Source organism: Pinus tabuliformis, chromosome Q, assembly GCF_031772625.1.
Source record: "Pinus tabuliformis cultivar Carrire ecotype Pingquan chromosome Q, CPIR1, whole genome shotgun sequence".
NCBI classification, from domain to species: domain Eukaryota; kingdom Viridiplantae; phylum Streptophyta; class Pinopsida; order Pinales; family Pinaceae; genus Pinus; species Pinus tabuliformis.
Genome location: NC_142296.1, coordinates 1,008,916,260 through 1,008,934,286, shown reverse-complemented (window position 1 = coordinate 1,008,934,286; position 18,027 = coordinate 1,008,916,260). Strand labels below are relative to the sequence as shown.

The 18,027-nt window shown below is 37.6% G+C and overlaps 1 protein-coding gene across 1 annotated transcript; it reads right to left on the bottom strand.

Annotated features, from left to right (window-relative positions):
* Nucleotides 1-5,822: 5,822 nt before the first annotated feature.
* Nucleotides 5,823-7,433, bottom strand: LOC149222906 (cysteine-rich receptor-like protein kinase 6). Its single transcript, XM_089387715.1, has 5 exons — nt 7,398-7,433; nt 7,096-7,306; nt 6,572-6,806; nt 6,280-6,433; nt 5,823-6,161 (listed from the first exon to the last, which is right to left on the bottom strand). Exons 2-5 carry the CDS (start codon nt 7,229-7,231, stop codon nt 5,823-5,825), a joined length of 864 nt encoding a protein of 287 aa, XP_089243841.1. The 5' UTR covers nt 7,232-7,306; nt 7,398-7,433.
* Nucleotides 7,434-18,027: the final 10,594 nt, after the last annotated feature.

Below are 18,027 nucleotides of genomic sequence, written 5' to 3'. Positions count from 1 at the left end.
AGGTCAAGTCATTTTAAAGACCTTGGATGTCCCTGGATTGAGGTTTCTCAAGGAAAAACTTAACAAACAAAAAAGTTGTCATTACGTTAATGTGATATATTACCCATGAGGTGTAAACCAGTTGGTTTGAGTGGGTTTAGTTCCACCCAAGTCACAGGTTCAAAACTCATGTGGAGGGGCTAAGGGGTGGAAGTCGCTTTGGGGGAATTAAACTTCCCAAGTGGTCGAGGCTCTATTCACCCTTATACATCATGGTGATAAGAATCCCATACACCAAGCCTTGTAGTGATAAGCATCACATTGACCAAGCCTTGTACAATCCTCGTAATAAGCATCCCATAGACCAAGCCTTCTACAATCCTAATGGTGGGGATGAAATGACACTTTGTCATGGAGTGTGCAGCGTATGAGGATATCTGCAGTTATTATGAAAACAATCTAAAGGTTGACAACATGCACCATCTATTTGAAAAAGGTAAAGATCAATCAGATTTCTAGCCTTCTAGTCAAGGCTCATAGCAGAAGCTCCTACATGGAAAGGAATATAAAGATGAGTTAAGGTTGTTATTCTCTTAATCCCTTAGGTTATTCAACTTTATGGACATCATTAAAATCATTTATTCATTCATTTGTAATAAGCATCTCATCGATCCAGCCATATATAGTGCTCATAATAAACATCTCACAGGTGTAAATTGGTCTTCTTCCCACCCATAGGCAAACTTGTTCTAAACTTAAAAAAAAAAGAAGAAAAAGTGACATTAAAAATATCTACCTTCTCGCTGTCTCACCGGAACTGATCTCTCCACAATCAAGGATCTCATTTTGTTTCGGATTATAACCAGGCATATACAAATGATGAGCAATCCGCCTCCAATAGACACCGATACAATGGCCACCTTCCTCAAAGGTTTTTCTGTACCGTAAAGGTTTATTTATCTATTAGGGAAATCAGGGCACTTAAATTCTTCCCAATACCGCATAACGAGAATTTCAAGGATAAAAACAAGTCAATCTGCAAGAAACAAATTTTAGTGAAACCGGTTGTGTACGCTCCTCTTATGCCCTGAAGCACCGCGGGTAGCTTCGAGAAAGGGTATCTCTCGTATCGAATCCTGCAACTTGATGACAAGGCTTCGCCCCCTTGATTCAGACTGAAGGGCTTGAGCCCGACCGGCGCTACTGACAAACATGACTTGCACTGTTCCATGAACAAATCACTCCAGCATTCAACCAAAACGAAAATCATCTTCTTGACAGAAGAAGTAGGGAGCAAAACCTACAGCAAATCCCTTGTTTGCAAGATCAGAAGTTTTACTCATCCAGACTACCCATTAATTCCATTGCTGCATTCTGATAAGCGGCCTGATTGTTGTTCACAATCTGGGGATTTAGGATAATAGAAAGGACTTGGGCATCGAAGTCTAGAAAGAAACTGAAATTTTCATAACGCAAGAAACACAAGTCTAACCACACGAGACCACCTGTGTTATTATAGCAAAGCTGTTGAGGAGTGATGTTCGCTTCCTATGAACTGCTAGAGTATTCTTGTGGCGATGCGTCTCTTCTGCACTAGACAAGGTCATACACCATCTCTTTTGCATTCTACCCATGCCAAGTGGTGTTAAACCCTGTCTTTGCTGAATTCATAAAAAGATCATAAATAACAATATGCAAATTCCTTTCGTAGTTACTTCGTATCAAGATTCATAAACCCTTGTGTTGAAGTTCATATTTGGAAGATTTAAAAGGACAAGTCCTATCAAGTAGAGACAAATTAGGAGTTTTTAGTAATGGTACATTTTAATGATAGATGAGACTGCAAAATATTTTTAGATTCCTTGCAATTTTGTAGAAACATAATATGATTTCATTCCTTTTGAATTGAGATAGGTAATGTGTTTCTAATTCCCTTAAAAATATAGAGGCACCTCTAGAAATCCTACCCCGTGATAGTAGTATCAAAATGGTTAGAGTAGTTATGCTTAAATCCAAATTTCAAGGTTGACTTATCTAAACTTAAAGAGCCTATGAAAAAGCATATGCAAGACAAAGGAAAAGAAGCAATATTGTCATAACAACCTCGGTAGAGAAAGCGTATAGAAGTTTAATATTTTGTTTGCCACAACTCGAAAAAAATATTGAGAGAACAGAAAGAAGAAGATGCAAGGAATAGGGAGAAACTAAGTAAACAACCTCTATAGAGAAAGCATATAGAAGTTTTAATATTCTGTTTGCCTCAACTTGAAAAAAATATTGAGAGAATAGAAAGAAGAAGATGCAAGGAAGAGGGAGAAACTAAGTAAAAGAATAGTTTGTAGCATAGAAAGAGAACCAAGAGAACAACTAGTGTGACTCTTTCATGTCTAGAATATACAAATATTTCCATACCTTCATTATACTAAGAAAAATCTATCAAGGGAAAAGGCCCCAATGCACATCCCTAGAGTAGTTCATCAACTTGAGAGCCATTGCTTACATATAGAGTAGAAAAAGAGACCAAGTTGACGAAAATTTGTTGAAGTCCAAGATTACGTATAAACATAATCCTGAAAAAGAAGGTGATATAAATTTGTCCTTTAGAAAAAATAAAGATAATTTATAGACTTCCATGGATTCCCGTGTACCTAGAAAAGTTTGGAAGATTATTGATAGTTTGGATTCCCACTTGGAACATTAGAGATTGATTAAGAAGGATACCTCATGATTCATGGTAATTGCAATATTTACACACTCTTAACATCAAAACAATTGTTAGAAGAACAACCATTAGAGAAAAAGTCATTATCACCACAATAATGACCATAGATTAAATGCACTTTTTAACACCTAGTCTAAGATGTATATTATATCAGGGACTACAGGTCATTAGAAGTGCAAAAATTGAACCCTTGTCATGCACAAGGCTCTAGCATTAAGAGAGAGCTCCCAACAAGTCACTGGTGCTTAACTAAACAAATCACCATTGAAATATTGGCAAAATGATGAAAAGCCCTAATGATGAGCTTTATGCCCCTAAAAATGCATATAAAATACTACCACACGAACATGCATGTGATGTATACAAGAAAGAATGTTTCACATTAAACACGATTGAGTTCCAAGTTGAATTTGTAGTAGGTGATTCAAATCTTGTTCCCCCTATGCAGGAGAAAATTACTAGAAAAGGAGAGTATAATACACCTTTCATGCTAAGAAACGAAAAATGAAAAAAAGACCTTAAAAATTTGTCAACACATGAATCATTGGTGTCACAGAGGAAATTAAATGGTGTTCGGAATGACACCACCAAGCACTCATGATTTGTTGACTCTAATTTTGATTTAGGAAGCAATTTATAGAGTATACTTATATCTCAAGGAAAAAGACTAAGAGAATAAGAAAATAAGATGTAAAATAGTAAAATGAGAGATGAATTTTTAAAAGAAAAAAAAAATTGTGTTTTCAACTTATGTTTTTATAGGTTACTCAATTTTTCAAGTGTAGATATTTGTTGGGTGTTAAATTAAACTATGTATTCAATGAGTACCTAGTTTTCACACATTTGAGTTGAGTCAAATGGAGAAAAACTAGAAATTGTTTTTTTATATGTTTTCATTTTTTCTCAATATAAATCTATTCAAAAGTATAAATAGTGGCCCACTCTCTATGTGTGGAATTTAAGTTCACATTTTAGTAAAATTATGAGAAGATAAGTAAAAAAATTGATTATAAAAAGTAGTTTTCTTCTTTTCTCTCCAAAAGTATTTACCACTAGAGATAACATCATCAACTTGAATCTTATTGGTTCTATAGGTCGCAACAATACAAATTGACCAATAATAGTTAGAAGAAAAATTATCAACCATTGGGAAGTTGAACAAACGAAGTGTGTGTGTGTGTGTGTGTGTGTGTGTGTGTGTGTGTGTGTGTGTGTGTGTATATATAGTCTCAATGTCATGCTATTAATGTAGTTTGGTTGGCTAAGTAGTTGAAGCCCCTCCTTGCACAAGCAACTCTTGAAACAATTTTAAAGCATCATCAATATGTCTAGAACATTGACTATTTTTAAATTATAGTGATCACAACCTTCATTTCCTTGCACAAGTACATGAAGTAGGAATTTCCATTTTTTGGATCCTATTCCACAAGGTTGATCTTAGTTGTCTCGAGGATGAGACAAAGCTTTGAGTTGGGGGCCTATTAGTGCAACATTTTCCATTTTCAAGACCTCTTCTTGAAATTTAATTCAATGTATAGATGATTTTTGAATTGTAGAGGCAACTTCTGCACTTTGTATGGAGTTTCTTGTGTTCCTTCCAACAAATGGTCTATGTAATGCCTAAGGTGCATTTTAATTAAGTTAAAGGTGTACATATAGGAGTAGAGAGTGAATAATTTTCTTTTTGAAATGTTGGTACGGGTTATTGATAGGTTAATAGATGTTTGGTACATGTTAAAGGCTTGGATCTCATAAATCTATTATTAGGGTTGGGGATCTCATGTATTGTAAAGCAGGTGATAAAGCTTATTATATCTATATCTTTGTTGGAATGGATTACACATCGGTTGCCTAATTTTGAAAATTTTGAGTAATTTCTCCTCTATCTACTATATTTTATGTGTGTTTGATGACCTAGATACTAGTTTGATGCATGTTTAAGACTCATGATGTTGTAGTTTCTTTATTATTTAGATAAGTTTATATAATGTTCAATAATGTCTCATGTTTGACATCACCATTTTCGGGGTACTAGTGGACTCTATTGTTAGCCAGTGCAATGAACATTGGGTCTAGTAGGCTCTATTGTTAGCCATGGCAATGAACATCGGGTCTAGCATTCAGTGTCAACAATCTCAAGTTACTCAATTAAAATTCTAAATAGAAGTACAATTGAAAGTTGGAATTATTTCTTTTCAATTAAATATGAAGTTAGATATGGATGAGTACCATTGGAATCATTTTCTATACAAGGGATGATGTGATACATGCCTATTACATTTTATCAATTTGGCATAGGAGATTCATTGGATTTACAACATGACTTTCTCAATGTTTTTTATATCATTAGCCAATGTTGACTCTTTTACTATCCTCCCATAATGTAAAAAATTCAACAAACCAACATTGATAAAACCCTTTTCCAATTACAAAGAAAATCTCATATAATACTAAGTAATTAAGATAAATTTATAACAATCAATTATAATTCATAATTACAATACAACCTCAACCAATCATAATCCCAAATTATTGATTACATTAAAAAAACACTAACTTTACTTTAAAATCTATTGTAAAAAAATATTATTAAATATAAAATATATAAATAGATAATAATAATAAATATTTTTAAATATATATCAACCAAAAAAATCATATTAATATGTAACATAAAATTAGGATATTACTCAAATAAATAAATATAATCCTCTTCTATATATATAACTCATGAAATAACATGAATCTTACCATTTAATTTAATAAATATATTGAATTTATCTCAAAGTACATGAGTTGACAGGGATCAATTTTCTTTTGTGTAAAAAACAATAAGTAAATTTTCATTATTTAAATGGTTATTTTGAAACAATTAATTAAAAATGCATATACATAACATATTCACATTTATTTTCTCCTTATAAAATATTTTATTTTAATTGAAAAAAAAACACACATATCAACTCCAATTTAATTGGATAGAGACATAATTACCCATCCTCACTTCAATCATTCCCCAGTAACGGCCCTGGATGGTCAACAACACTGCTACATATGGAGAGTTGCATTTTAGCATAGTAAGAAATTAGGGCCAACAATATTCTATCTAACTTCCAAACTGCTAGATAACGAAGAAGCCTCCACAAAATTTGGAGAGTGATAACTGGATTTGCGAACTAGGGATAGATGTCGTGGTAGCAACTTCATCTCTTGGATTTAAAGCCGCGCTATAGCTAACACTAACAAAAGCCGGCTTTGTGGGATTGGGTATGGTTACTGAAATGCCAGACAGCATCAGCATCAGAACAACATCAGACATTGCTGGCCGATTTGCTACATCAGCCTGTACGCACAGAAGACCAACATGAATGCATCTCAATACCTCTTCCTGCGGGCAACATTCAACTATTATCGGATCGATCATATTGAGCAGATTTCCCCCATTGTATAGTCTCCATCCCTGCATTTATGTAAATTCGGAAATATAAGATCACAGTGGTCCCCTAAAGTTTATACTTATTTTTTTATGAAGCTACTTTAAGCCAAGTCAGGTGACTCATACAAATATGGCAGCTCACCCATTCTAAAAGGCTTTGCGTTCCCTGAGGCAGGCAGCCGATATCAGTGTTTCTTCTTCCACTCACAATCTCAAGAAGAACGACACCGAAACCGTAAACATCTGCTTTTACAGATAGCTGTCCTGACATTGCATACTCTGGAGCCATATAACCGCTGGTAATATATCAAACCCAAAAAAAACCTGTGAGACATGCCTTATGGTAATATATTAGATTTCCCTAACCTCTATCCAATCTTCTTTCTAAATATTCAGAGAGTAACCAAAATAAGGAACCCAAAACAGCTGCTTACTATGTCCCAGCAACTCTGGTGTGAACATGAGTTTCATCGCCAGGGAAAAGTCTTGCCAAACCAAAGTCTGATATCTTGGGATTCAGCTTGTCATCCAGCAGAATGTTGTTTGCTTTAACATCTCGATGAATAATGCGCAGTGGTGAATCCTCATGAAGATAGAGGAGGCCGCGAGCTATTCCGATTATGATGTTATAGCGTTTTTCCCAATCAAGAAGTTTGCGTCCTTCTGGGTCTGTAAAACATCCAACCTTCAGAATGTCAACATTGTTTTATGATCATGGTTGATTAAGTCACATTTTTCTACGATTATGGCGGATTAAGTCGGTTGTAGATGCTGAAAACGAAATTAATTGTTTGATCCGATTGTTATTCATCAAATTCTAAAATATTTTTGAAATTTAAAATCAGACTTATTATCATAATACATAATCTATCACTAACTTATCATCCGAGTGTAAATCATAAACTGTGATCTAAAATGATTTCACAGAAAACCCAAACAGAAGCTAATGATTACTAACCGAAAACGAAGGTGTCGAGGCTTTTATTGGGCAAGTACTCGTAAACGAGCAACCTTTCTGGTCCGTCGACGCAACAGCCCAGCAGTTGTACAAGATTTCGATGTTGAGACTTGGAGACAAGATTCACTTCATTCATAAATTCCCGTGTTCCTTGTGCAGACCTTAATGATAACTTCTTCACTGCTATCTCAATCCCATTTGAAGTTATACCCTAAGATACATAATAAATACATCATTATAAGATTACAGGCCATTCAAAATTTCTTTCTAAATCACAAACCCTAATCTACTTTACATCCTACCTTGTAAACAGTACCAAAGCCTCCCTCTCCAAGCTTATTATCTTCATGAAACTTCCCTGTTGCTTCTGTCAAAGTGTCAAAGCTAAACACCAACTCGGGATTGAACAGCGATCCTGAGACGCAATCAAGCCTCTTGAATCTCAAAAGTTATATATATAGAGAGAGCAATTGGTCATTAAAAATTGATGCAATAAATGGATTTCAAGAGAGCAATTGCAATAATGTTTTTAAAATTTTCATTATTGTTATATATTGGGTATAGAATAAACAGTGATGGGTTAAGGTATTATATAATCTGAAAATTACAGATTCAAAATTTTGTTGGCAAAAATCTAGTCATATTAAGGGCTGGTGTGGGAGGATGAAGTGATTTTAATGAGTTTTAGATGTGCTTGGATCCTGGTTTCTCAAGTCAAAGATTAAGCATACAGGCATGTCAATACTTACACAACTTAACAAATAAACAAAAATGTCATTATGTTAATGTGACATATTACCCATGAGGTGTAAACCATTGGGTTTGAGTGGGGTTTAGTTCCCCCAAGTCACAAGTTCAAACCTCATGGGGAGGGGTTGAGGTGTGGAAGTCACTTTAGGGGAATTAAACTTCCCAAGTGGCCGAGGCTCTATCGACACTTATACAATGATAAGCATCCCATTTACCAAGCCTTGTAGATAAGCATCCCACATCTCATTGACCAAGGCCTGGTGATAAGTATCCCACATCTCATTGACCAAGCCTTGTACAATCCTTGTGATAAGCATCCCATAGTTACAGTTAGTTGTTTGAAGGATAGGATTGAGACTCTAAGATTTGGTCTTAGATCCTACTATCTAGAGAGTGGTTGAAACCACGTTGTTAGTGTGAAAGCCTATATGTATTAAGTTCTCCTGATTGAATAGAGAGTGTATTGTGTGTAGTGCTTGGGCACTCTCCAGGCATTTCATGTGGAGAACCAGTTAAAATATAGTTTATATATTCAATTTTTATCATGGTATCAGAGCTTTAGGGTTGTCGATCCTGTAAGCATGCTGAGTGAAGGGTGTGCCTGAAGCGAAATCGTCACATGTTTTAGGTGCACAAACGCGAGGATCCCACGGTTACACTTCTTACCCTTTTTCTTTTCTCGACCGTCACAGATATGTGGTGTACAGTAGTGAAGAACTTCGCGAGTCTTGGGTGGTAAATCGCGCCGAGCAGAGGAGTAAGTTGGGGGCCGAGCGGTGGCGCAAAGGAGTACCGTTTGGGTTTGTGGTGTGTTGAAACTGTGCGTGGAGGTTGGATTAGCCACGAATCTGGATCGATGACTTAGAGTCGTCAAACCGTTGCTTCAGCTGCAGATTATGGTGGTAGCTCAGATTGGTTGGTGAGCTCGGATCATGGTGGCATCTCTCTTAGTGGTGCAGTGTGTGATAGTAGAGCTGCAAGGTGGATGTAGCAATCAGATATTTTAAAGGACGAATTAAAATTTAATTTGTACTTGCGTGATCACCGCTCCCACGGGAGGCACAACAGAATTCAGAAACCCACGATGCAACAAATTGGTTTGGATGCATTGGCCATGGTGCACCAGAATTCAGAAACCCACTCTAGAAACCTTCGGAGGTGTCGGGTATTTTTCAAAGGGGAAAATACCAAAAACCAAATATTCTATTCATTAAAACAAAAAAAAACATTCACTCTGTCTTCATATGAGAATTTACACTGCTGGAAAAATTCCCATTAACATTTACTGTTGTAAAACCTTCATTCACATTTACTGGTGTAAAACAATTTTACATACTGCTGTAAAAAACAAAACTTACACAGACTTACAAAAATCGCTCCACCATTTTCTTTATGCACTGCTGTGCAAAAACCACACATGGTTTTTCTTACACCTGTGTTTTACCAAAATGCCCCTCAAAACATTACCACTCTATTCTTCCTATATTTTCTCGCACTGCTGTGTGTTCAATACATACCACACATTGTTTTTCTTTTCGGCCTCACGAGCTCTCTCTATTACAAAAAAAAGTCAACTACAAAGATATAAAAAAAATTACCAAGTACCAATACCCCATACGAAATTTACTTAATGAGCATATGCGCCCATACCTCCGATTAAAAAACTTACGTGCAATATATGAAAACTTCAATATACTACCTACCACTATGACATTTCATTAATTAAATGTATGGTCAACAAAACTTAGATTTACTCCACGCCATGAATTTAATTTGATTTGATGCTAGTCGTATGCAGGTTCAATCGATCAACGACGGAGAACACGGGAGCAAATCCAACGGTGGAGAACAATATCGGAAGGCCAACATGTGCTGAACATTAACTCCCGAGATTCTTACGTTGCGTTACGTCAGGGCTGAACCACGTGTCAGCTCCAAATTGTATCGGAGCTCCTTGCCGGATTATTCCTTCTGCCTGAAATCAACCCGAGAGCTTTCCGGCGAGGTTTATTGACCGGTTTCTGGCAGCTGCGTTGAAATTAGATTTCAACACTCCCCTTTAATTTCAACAGCTGGGCATTCGGTCATACCGAGACACTTCCTCAAAAATTCAAAGCTCTTCTGATCCAGTGGCTTTGTCAAGATGTCTGCAACCTATTCTTGAGTCCTGCAATGTTCTAAGACAATTTCTCCATTGTTCACCAATTCTCTGATGTAGTGAAACCTTGTATCAATGTGTTTTGTTCTCTTATGAAACACTGAATTCTTTGACAATGCAATAGCTGAGCTATTGTCACAAAAAATCACTGTCGCTTTTGCTTGCTCTTGGCCTAAGCTTCTCAACATTCTTCTCATCCACACTGCTTGACATGCTGCTGCTGTAGCTGCCACATATTCAGCCTCTGCTGTAGACAATGCTACAATGGACTGCTTCTTAGAAGCCCATGAAATGGCTCCTGAACCCATATGAAATACATAACCGGAAGTGCTCTTCCGATCATCTACACTTCCAGCCCAATCACTGTCAGTGTATCCAACCAAATCTGAATGTTCTGAGGCATGATATAAGATGCCAAACATTTTGGTACCTTTGACATACCTTAAAATTCTTTTTGCTGCCTGCCAATGTGCCTCCTTCGGCCTCTCCATGAACCTGGAAATCAAACTAACAGCATACATTAAATCAGGCCTAGTTGTTGTTAAATACATAAGACTGCCCACAATGCTTTTGTACAGGCTAGGATCAAAATCCTTGCTGCTGTCCTCTCTGCTGAGTTTTAATCCCATCACTGTGGGAGTGATTGCTGCCTTGCATTCTTCCATCTTAAATCTGCCCAAAACTTGATTTACATATCTTGCTTGAGATATAAAAATTCCTTTTTCATTTTGATCTACTTCTATGCCTAAGAAGTATCTCAACAAACCCATGTGAGTCATTTCAAATTCATCCTTCATGACTGATTTAAAATTCTCAATAAGATAAATATCATTTCCAGTGAAAATAACATCATCTACATACAAGACAACAATTAAAATTTTACCATCTTTTTCTTTGATGTAGACTGTGGGTTCTCCTTCACATTTGTCGAATTCATTATCCAATAGATATGAATCTATCTTGCTGTACCATGCTCTTGGCGCTTGCTTCAGCCCATAAAGAGCTTTCTTCAATTTGCACACTTTGTGCTCTTCACCTTTCTTCTCATATCCGAGAGGCTGTTCCACATAGACCTCTTCCATTAACACTCCATTTAGGAATGCTGATTTCACATCCATTTGGTAGACTTTCCATTTGTTTTGAGCTGCTATGGACAGCACTGCTCTTACGGTTTCCATTCTTGCAACCGGTGCGAAAGTCTCCTCATAATCTCTACCATACTGCTGCTTGTAGCCTTTGACAACCAACCTTGCCTTGTGCCTTTCTATCTTACCTTCAGCATTGCTCTTGGTCTTGTAGACCCATTTCACACCAATGACTTCTTTGCCTTTTGGTAACTCAACCAAATCCCATGTTTTGTTTCTCTCTATGGCATTCATCTCCTCATCCATAGCTTCTATCCATTTCCTATCTTTAATTGCATCTTCGAAATGAATAGGATCATCAACATGACAATACAAGGCAAATAAGGAATTCATTCCTTCATCATAAATGTCACTTAGATTTCTAAATTTCTTACCACTTTCACTTGGTGTGCAAGTGCTTGAAGATGCACTTGAATTTCCTCCTTGTGGTGTGCTTGGAGAAGCACTCTCATTGATCCTCAATGGTGTCCCTTGCTGTCCTTGTGTTGGCGTTGCTGTTTGGGGATGCATTTCAGCCACCTCCTCTTCATCTTCATCATGAGACAAACAGTTCTTGACATTCACTGTTTTCTCTATGCTTCCATCCCAAGCTTCCTCTTCAATGAACTGAACATCTCTGCTGACAAAGAACTTCTTGGTAGATGGAATGTACAGCCTGTAGGCTTTGGATTCATCACTGTATCCAATGAAGATGCATTTCTCCCCTTTACTGTCCAACTTCCTCCTTAGCTGATTTGGAATGTGTGCATAGGCCACACACCCAAAAACTCTCATGTGGGTGACTCCTTGCTTTCTCCCACTCCATGCCTCTTCTGGCACCTTGTTCATCACTGCTTTTGTAGGACACCTGTTCAAAATATAAACTGCACAATGTACAGCTTCAGCCCAATACTCATTCGACAAATGCTTTGCCTTCAGCATGCTCCTCGCCATATCCATGATGGTTCTGTTTTTCCTTTCAGCAACTCCGTTTTGCTGTGGAGTGTACCTTGCTATAAATTGTTTGTGAATTCCATTTTCTCTACAAAACTTTAGGAATTCATTTGAGATATACTCACCTCCTCTATCAGTTCTCAATACTTTTATGTGCAGCCCGCTTTGGTTCTCCACAAGTGCTTTGAAATTTTGGAATTTCTCAAAGACTTCACTTTTGTTCTTGAGGAAATATATCCAAGTCTTTCTTGTAAAATCATCAATGAATGTTAAGAAATATAGGCTGCCAGCTAATGATGGAGCTTGCATTGGTCCACACAAATCTGAGTGGATAATCTCTAAGGGTGTCTTTGCCCTTATGCTTTTCCCTGATGGAAAACTTTCTCTATGTTGTTTGCCCAAAATGCAACCTTCACATAGGCTGTCCGGTTTCTCTATCAATGGTAATCCTCTTACCATTCCTTTCCTACTTAACAAATTTAGACCTCCAAAATTTAGATGCCCGAATCTCAAGTGCCATAACCAATTTTCATCCGTTGGCACTCTTTGGAAGGCCTCTTGGGTGACTGCTGCAATTTCTCCTTTGTTCTTCAAGTCTGCCCGGATCCGGAGAGGGAACATCCTGTTCCTTGTCATCTTCACTTCAGCAATGCATCTTTTGCTGGGTGGTATATCAATGATGGTGCATACATCATTCACAAAATAAACATTGTAACCCTTTTGGATAAGCTGTCCAACACTCAATAGGTTACATCTCATTCCGGGGACATAGTATACATCTGCTATGGTTTTCTTTTCTCCTTGTTTTGTAAATATTTTTACCTCCCCTTTTCCCATAACAGACACTTTACTATCAGTTCCTAGTGTGACCTCTGATTTCAAATTCTGATTTAAGGCTGAAAAGAGGGCTATATTCCCTGTCATATGGTTGCTGCAACCTGAGTCTAAAAACCATATGTCTTCACTATGTGTTTCAGCCATGTTACAAGCTAACAGGACATTATTTTGACTGTTGTTTTCTCTTGTAACATTTGCATTTTGTCTACTGTTCATATCATGCTGTTTCTTTCTACAATCACTTGCATAATGTCCATACTTTTTGCAATAATAGCATTGAACATTAGATTTATCATACCTTTGTCCTTGAGCCTGATACTGATCTCTTTGTTGGCTGCTGCCTTGGCCTTGGTTCTGATTTGTATTGCTGCCTCTTCCTTGTGCATTTGATGGGCTGTTCCTTCCACCTCTGTTCTGGCTTCTGCCTCTTCCTCTCTTGTTTCCTCTGCCCTGACCTCTTCCTCTTCCAAAGGACATCTGGGTCTTGAAGGCTTGCTCAAGAGATGAGTTTTCATTCCTGCTCAACCTCTGCTCATGTGTTATCAGTGATGCATGTAGCTCATCAACTGAATAGCTTGAGAGATCCTTTGTCTCTTCAATGGTGGTGACTATGGCATCAAACCTTGAGGGTAAGACTCTCAATATTTTCTCCACTATTCTTCTATCTTCAATTGTTTCTCCATGAGTTCTCATTTGTGTGATTACACCAATCACATGAGTGAAGAATGAGTCAATGTTATCTGACTCCTTCATGCACAGATTCTCAAAATCCTTTCTCAGCAATTGTAGTTTTGCTGTCTTCACTCTCTCCATGCCTTGATAGGCTGTCTTAAGGGTTTCCCATGCTTCATTAGATGTCTTAGCTGCTGCTAACCTTGGAAACACACTCTAGTCTACTGCTAGATACAACAACACACGGGCTTTTGAATCCTTCTTCCTATTGCTCTTCAGCAGATCCTTCTCTCCCTGAGTTAATGCATTGAACTCAGTTTCATCTGCTGGTTCTTCAAAACCATCTTCAACTATTTCCCATAAGTCTTGGGAAGCAAGCAAGGCTTTCATAGTTATTGACCAGTAGTCATAGTTCTTCCCATTAAACTGTGGGAGCTGGGTATTAAACATACCCATACCGGTGCTTGTGCTGGCCATTCCTTGACTGTGTATTTAAAAAAAAAGACTGTTTCTTTCAGCAGCAACACAGAGAAAAAACTTTGAAATACATGAATCCTTTGATGTCTGAGTCTTCTGTCTGCCTGAGAAGTTTTGCTGCAGCTACAAACCTTCTCCCTTCAGCTTCTTTAACTTCTTTAAAGAGCCTAAGCCTGCTCTGATACCAGTGTTGGGTATTTTTCAAAGGGGAAAATACCAAAAACCAAATATTCAAACACACAGAGGCAATGCTCTGTTTTTTTGACTCCAGGATCTTTTATGCACACAGAAGACTTAAAAAAAAATTCACTGAGGAACAGAGTATTTCACCATAAAATATTTCTATTCATTAAAACAAAAAAAAACATTCACTCTGTCTTCATATGAGAATTTACACTGCTGGAAAAATTCCCATTAACATTTACTGCTGTAAAACCTTCATTCACATTTACTGGTGTAAAACAATTTTACATACTGTTGTAAAAAACAAAACTTACACAGACTTACAAAAATCGCTCCACCATTTTCTTTATGCACTGCTGTGCAAAAACCACACATGGTTTTTCTTACACCTGTGTTTTACCAAAATGCCCCTCAAAACATTACCACTCTGTTCTTCCTATATTTTCTCGCACTGCTGTGCGTTCAATACATACCACACATTGTTTTTATTTTCGGCCTCACGAGCTCTCTCTATTACAAAAAAAAGTCAACTACAAAGATATAAAAAAAATTACCAAGTACCAATACCCCATACGAAATTTACTTAATGAGCATATGCGCCCATACCTCCGATTAAAAAACTTACGTGCAATATATGAAAACTTCAATATGCTACCTACCACTATGACATTTCATTAATTAAATGTATGGTCAACAAAACTTAGATTTACTCCACGCCATGAATTTAATTTGATTTGATGCTAGTCGTATGCAGGTTCAATCGATCAACGACGGAGAACACGGGAGCAAATCCAACGGTGGACAACAATATCGGAAAGCCAACATATGCTGAACATTAACTCCTGAGATTCTTACGTTGCGTTACGTCAGGGCTGAACCACGTGTCAGCTCCAAATTGTATCGGAGCTCCTTGCCAGATTATTCCTTCTGCCTGAAATCAACCCGAGAGCTTTCCGGCGAGGTTTATTGACCGGTTTCTGGCAGCTGCGTTGAAATTAGATTTCAACAGGAGGGAATCATAGATCTATTCTATCCTCCTTTTTCGAGTGAGAGGAGGTCCAACGAGCCACCGTGACATCGTTATGCCAGTAACTCCAAATGAGTTTGATCCTACCATCTAATGTTGGAAAGAGCATGGATCAAGCAACTAAAATTTTCCAAGGTATCAGTGTGGAGCAATAAGGAATCGTTCTTCGTGCAAGGGCATTTATAGTGGGTGTAATTGATGTTGAAATAGGCGATGGCGTACAAAGTTTGGCATCCATGATTGGTTTGTCTGAACAATGGAGCCTTCCTGAGTGAGTGTCATAATTTTTCCGAGGTGTGCATCAAGGGAAGGCTGCGTGATGGAGATCAGAAGATTCGCGTGGTGGGCTGCTACTCTGTTGCCTGCATGGATTGGACCTAATTTGTTATGGATTGGTGTGGAGCGCAAGCAGGTTGCTGCGGACCGCCGAGGAGGATTAACTGTGGAGATCTACGGTGGTTGAGGTGGAATTCCGTGAAATAGCTAGAGGCCATTGAATGTTGCAGGCCTGGACTGTCAGTTCTAGAGGAGACCGCATAGAAAATCCCATAGCTATTGCGTGGAAAAAGCCACTGCGATTTCAGATTTTGTCGCTGAGGATCTGTGCTCGGAGGCCGTGTTGGTGGAGCCCTGCGTGTAACAGTCCACAAACAGTGTGTGAGTGACCAACAATAGTTGCGTTCAACCCTTTTTTTCTTAGGCCGTAGAGGGAGCGTTTGGATAGGTATTGTTGTTAGCGTCATCTACCAGATTTGGAAATTTTTTATTGGTTGAGAAACTTAAGTTGCAGGTTGTGGAGTTCTGAAAATCAATTGAGATTTGAAAACCAATTGGATAAATTTTCTTCTAACTTACTATATGCGACAATGAAAATGCAAAAGTTCCAGAAATATATCAGAAATTGTTAATTACATATATCAGAATTAGATATTGAGAAAGTTTCCAGCTTATGAGAGGTCATTTTGTTGCTCGTTGCTAGAGCAGAGGACAATAAGACCTACTTGGCACAGAAGTCATAGTCTACAAGGTTCTATAGTTGAAGAGCTACCAAAGGGAGAAGTTTGCCGCTTGCATGGTAACGAGGTTGTTGGAGCTCGTTAAAGCACTGTGTGGAGTCGAAAAGGAATCTCGAAGCGAGATAAGCTAGACTTTAACAACATGCCCATATTTTCAGACATTTTTTATTCTGATGATGACGATTTTCTCATGTGGACATTTGGAAGTCTTAGCATGAGTAGTATGTTTGAGTCAGTGTGGTTCTGTTGATGACCGCGAGAATCAAGAGGCATAGTCTATTATGCAAGATCTCGAGATTGAAGACACATGAGCTGATCTTCATGAAGGGTGTAAAGAGGAATACAGTCTTGAATATCAATGGGACGAGCCACATGAAGCTGATTGCAAAGACGTTGCAAAAGAAGACAAAGCTGGAGAGAATTTAAATTGTGATGATCTCATTAATATTTTTGTGTGTGCAGATGTTACATCAATGAATGATGAAGACATCATAGCTAACTTTCAGATGGTTGACACCAGAAATATTGAGAGGGAAAATTCTCTTAAACAACTTGTCATAATCTTGAGAAGGACAAGAATAAAAATTCAAGATTTTAATCACTCGAGGAGAAATGAGGTGAAGAGACATCACTACCTCATGGCGAGGAAAGCAAAGATGAAGCCTTGACTCAAGATCAACAAGCATGGACTCTTAAGCAAGAAGACTAAAATGAAAATTCTGTTATCAAGTTTTTATGTACTATTGTAAGCTTCGCTGAGACTAGACCAGCAGACATATGTTATTTTTTTAGTACCCTTTCTCCATTAAGGGGGAGTGTTAGAATTAATGGCGAAAGTTACAGTTAGTTGTTTTAAAGATAGGATTGAGGCTCTAAGATTATGTCTCAAATCCTACTATTTAGGGAGTGGTTGAAACCACCCTTTTAGTGTGAAAGCCTATATGTACTAGGTTCTCCTGATTGAATAGAGCGTGTATTATGTGTAGTGCTTGAGCACTCTCCAAGTATCTCACCTGGAGAGCTAGTTAATATATAGTTTATATATTCACTTTTTATCACACATCTCATTGACCATGCCTTGTACAATCTTGGTGATAGGGATCCCATCAACCAAGCCTTATCCCACATCTCATTGACCATGCCTTGTACAATCCTGGTGATAAGCATCTCATCAACCAAGCCTTGTACAGTGCTCATAATAAGCGTCTTATCAACCAAACCTTGTACATTCAGTGGTGAAGAAGGATTGGCACAGGATTGGCACTTTGTTGTGGAGTGTCAGTAGTCATTATGAAAATAGTCTAAAAGTTGACAACATACACCATCTATTTGATAAAGATAAGATCAATCAGATTGTTAACCTTCTAATCAAGTCTCATAGCAAAATACCAAACAACTAAAAAAATATATAAAAATGAATTAAAGTTATTATTCTAATATTTTAGGTTATTCAACTTTATGAACGTCATTAAAATCATTCATTGTAATAAGCTTCTCATAAACTAACCCAGGTACAATGCTCATAATATGCATCTTATAGTGAGTAAATGGGTCTTCTTCCCACGAACAGGCAAACTTGTTCTGACATTAAAAAAGTGTGGCATATTAAAATATTGGAAAAATATCTACCTTCTGCCTGTCTCGGCGGGACTGATCTCTCCACAATCAAGGATCTCATTTTGTTTCGGATTATAACCAGGCACATACCAATGATGAGCAATCCGCCTCCAATAA

Bases quoted from the DNA above. Each gene is read 5' to 3' on its own strand.
- LOC149222906 (XM_089387715.1), bottom strand. From the start codon at position 7,231: ATGAATGAAGTGAATCTTGTCTCCAAGTCTCAACATCGAAATCTTGTA. The intron at 6,807-7,095 runs GTTAGTAATCAT...GATGTTTTACAG, and splicing joins CCTCGACACCTTCGTTTTCG to ACCCAGAAGGACGCAAACTT. The intron at 6,434-6,571 runs GTAAGCAGCTGT...ATATATTACCAG, and splicing joins ACCAGAGTTGCTGGGACATA to CGGTTATATGGCTCCAGAGT.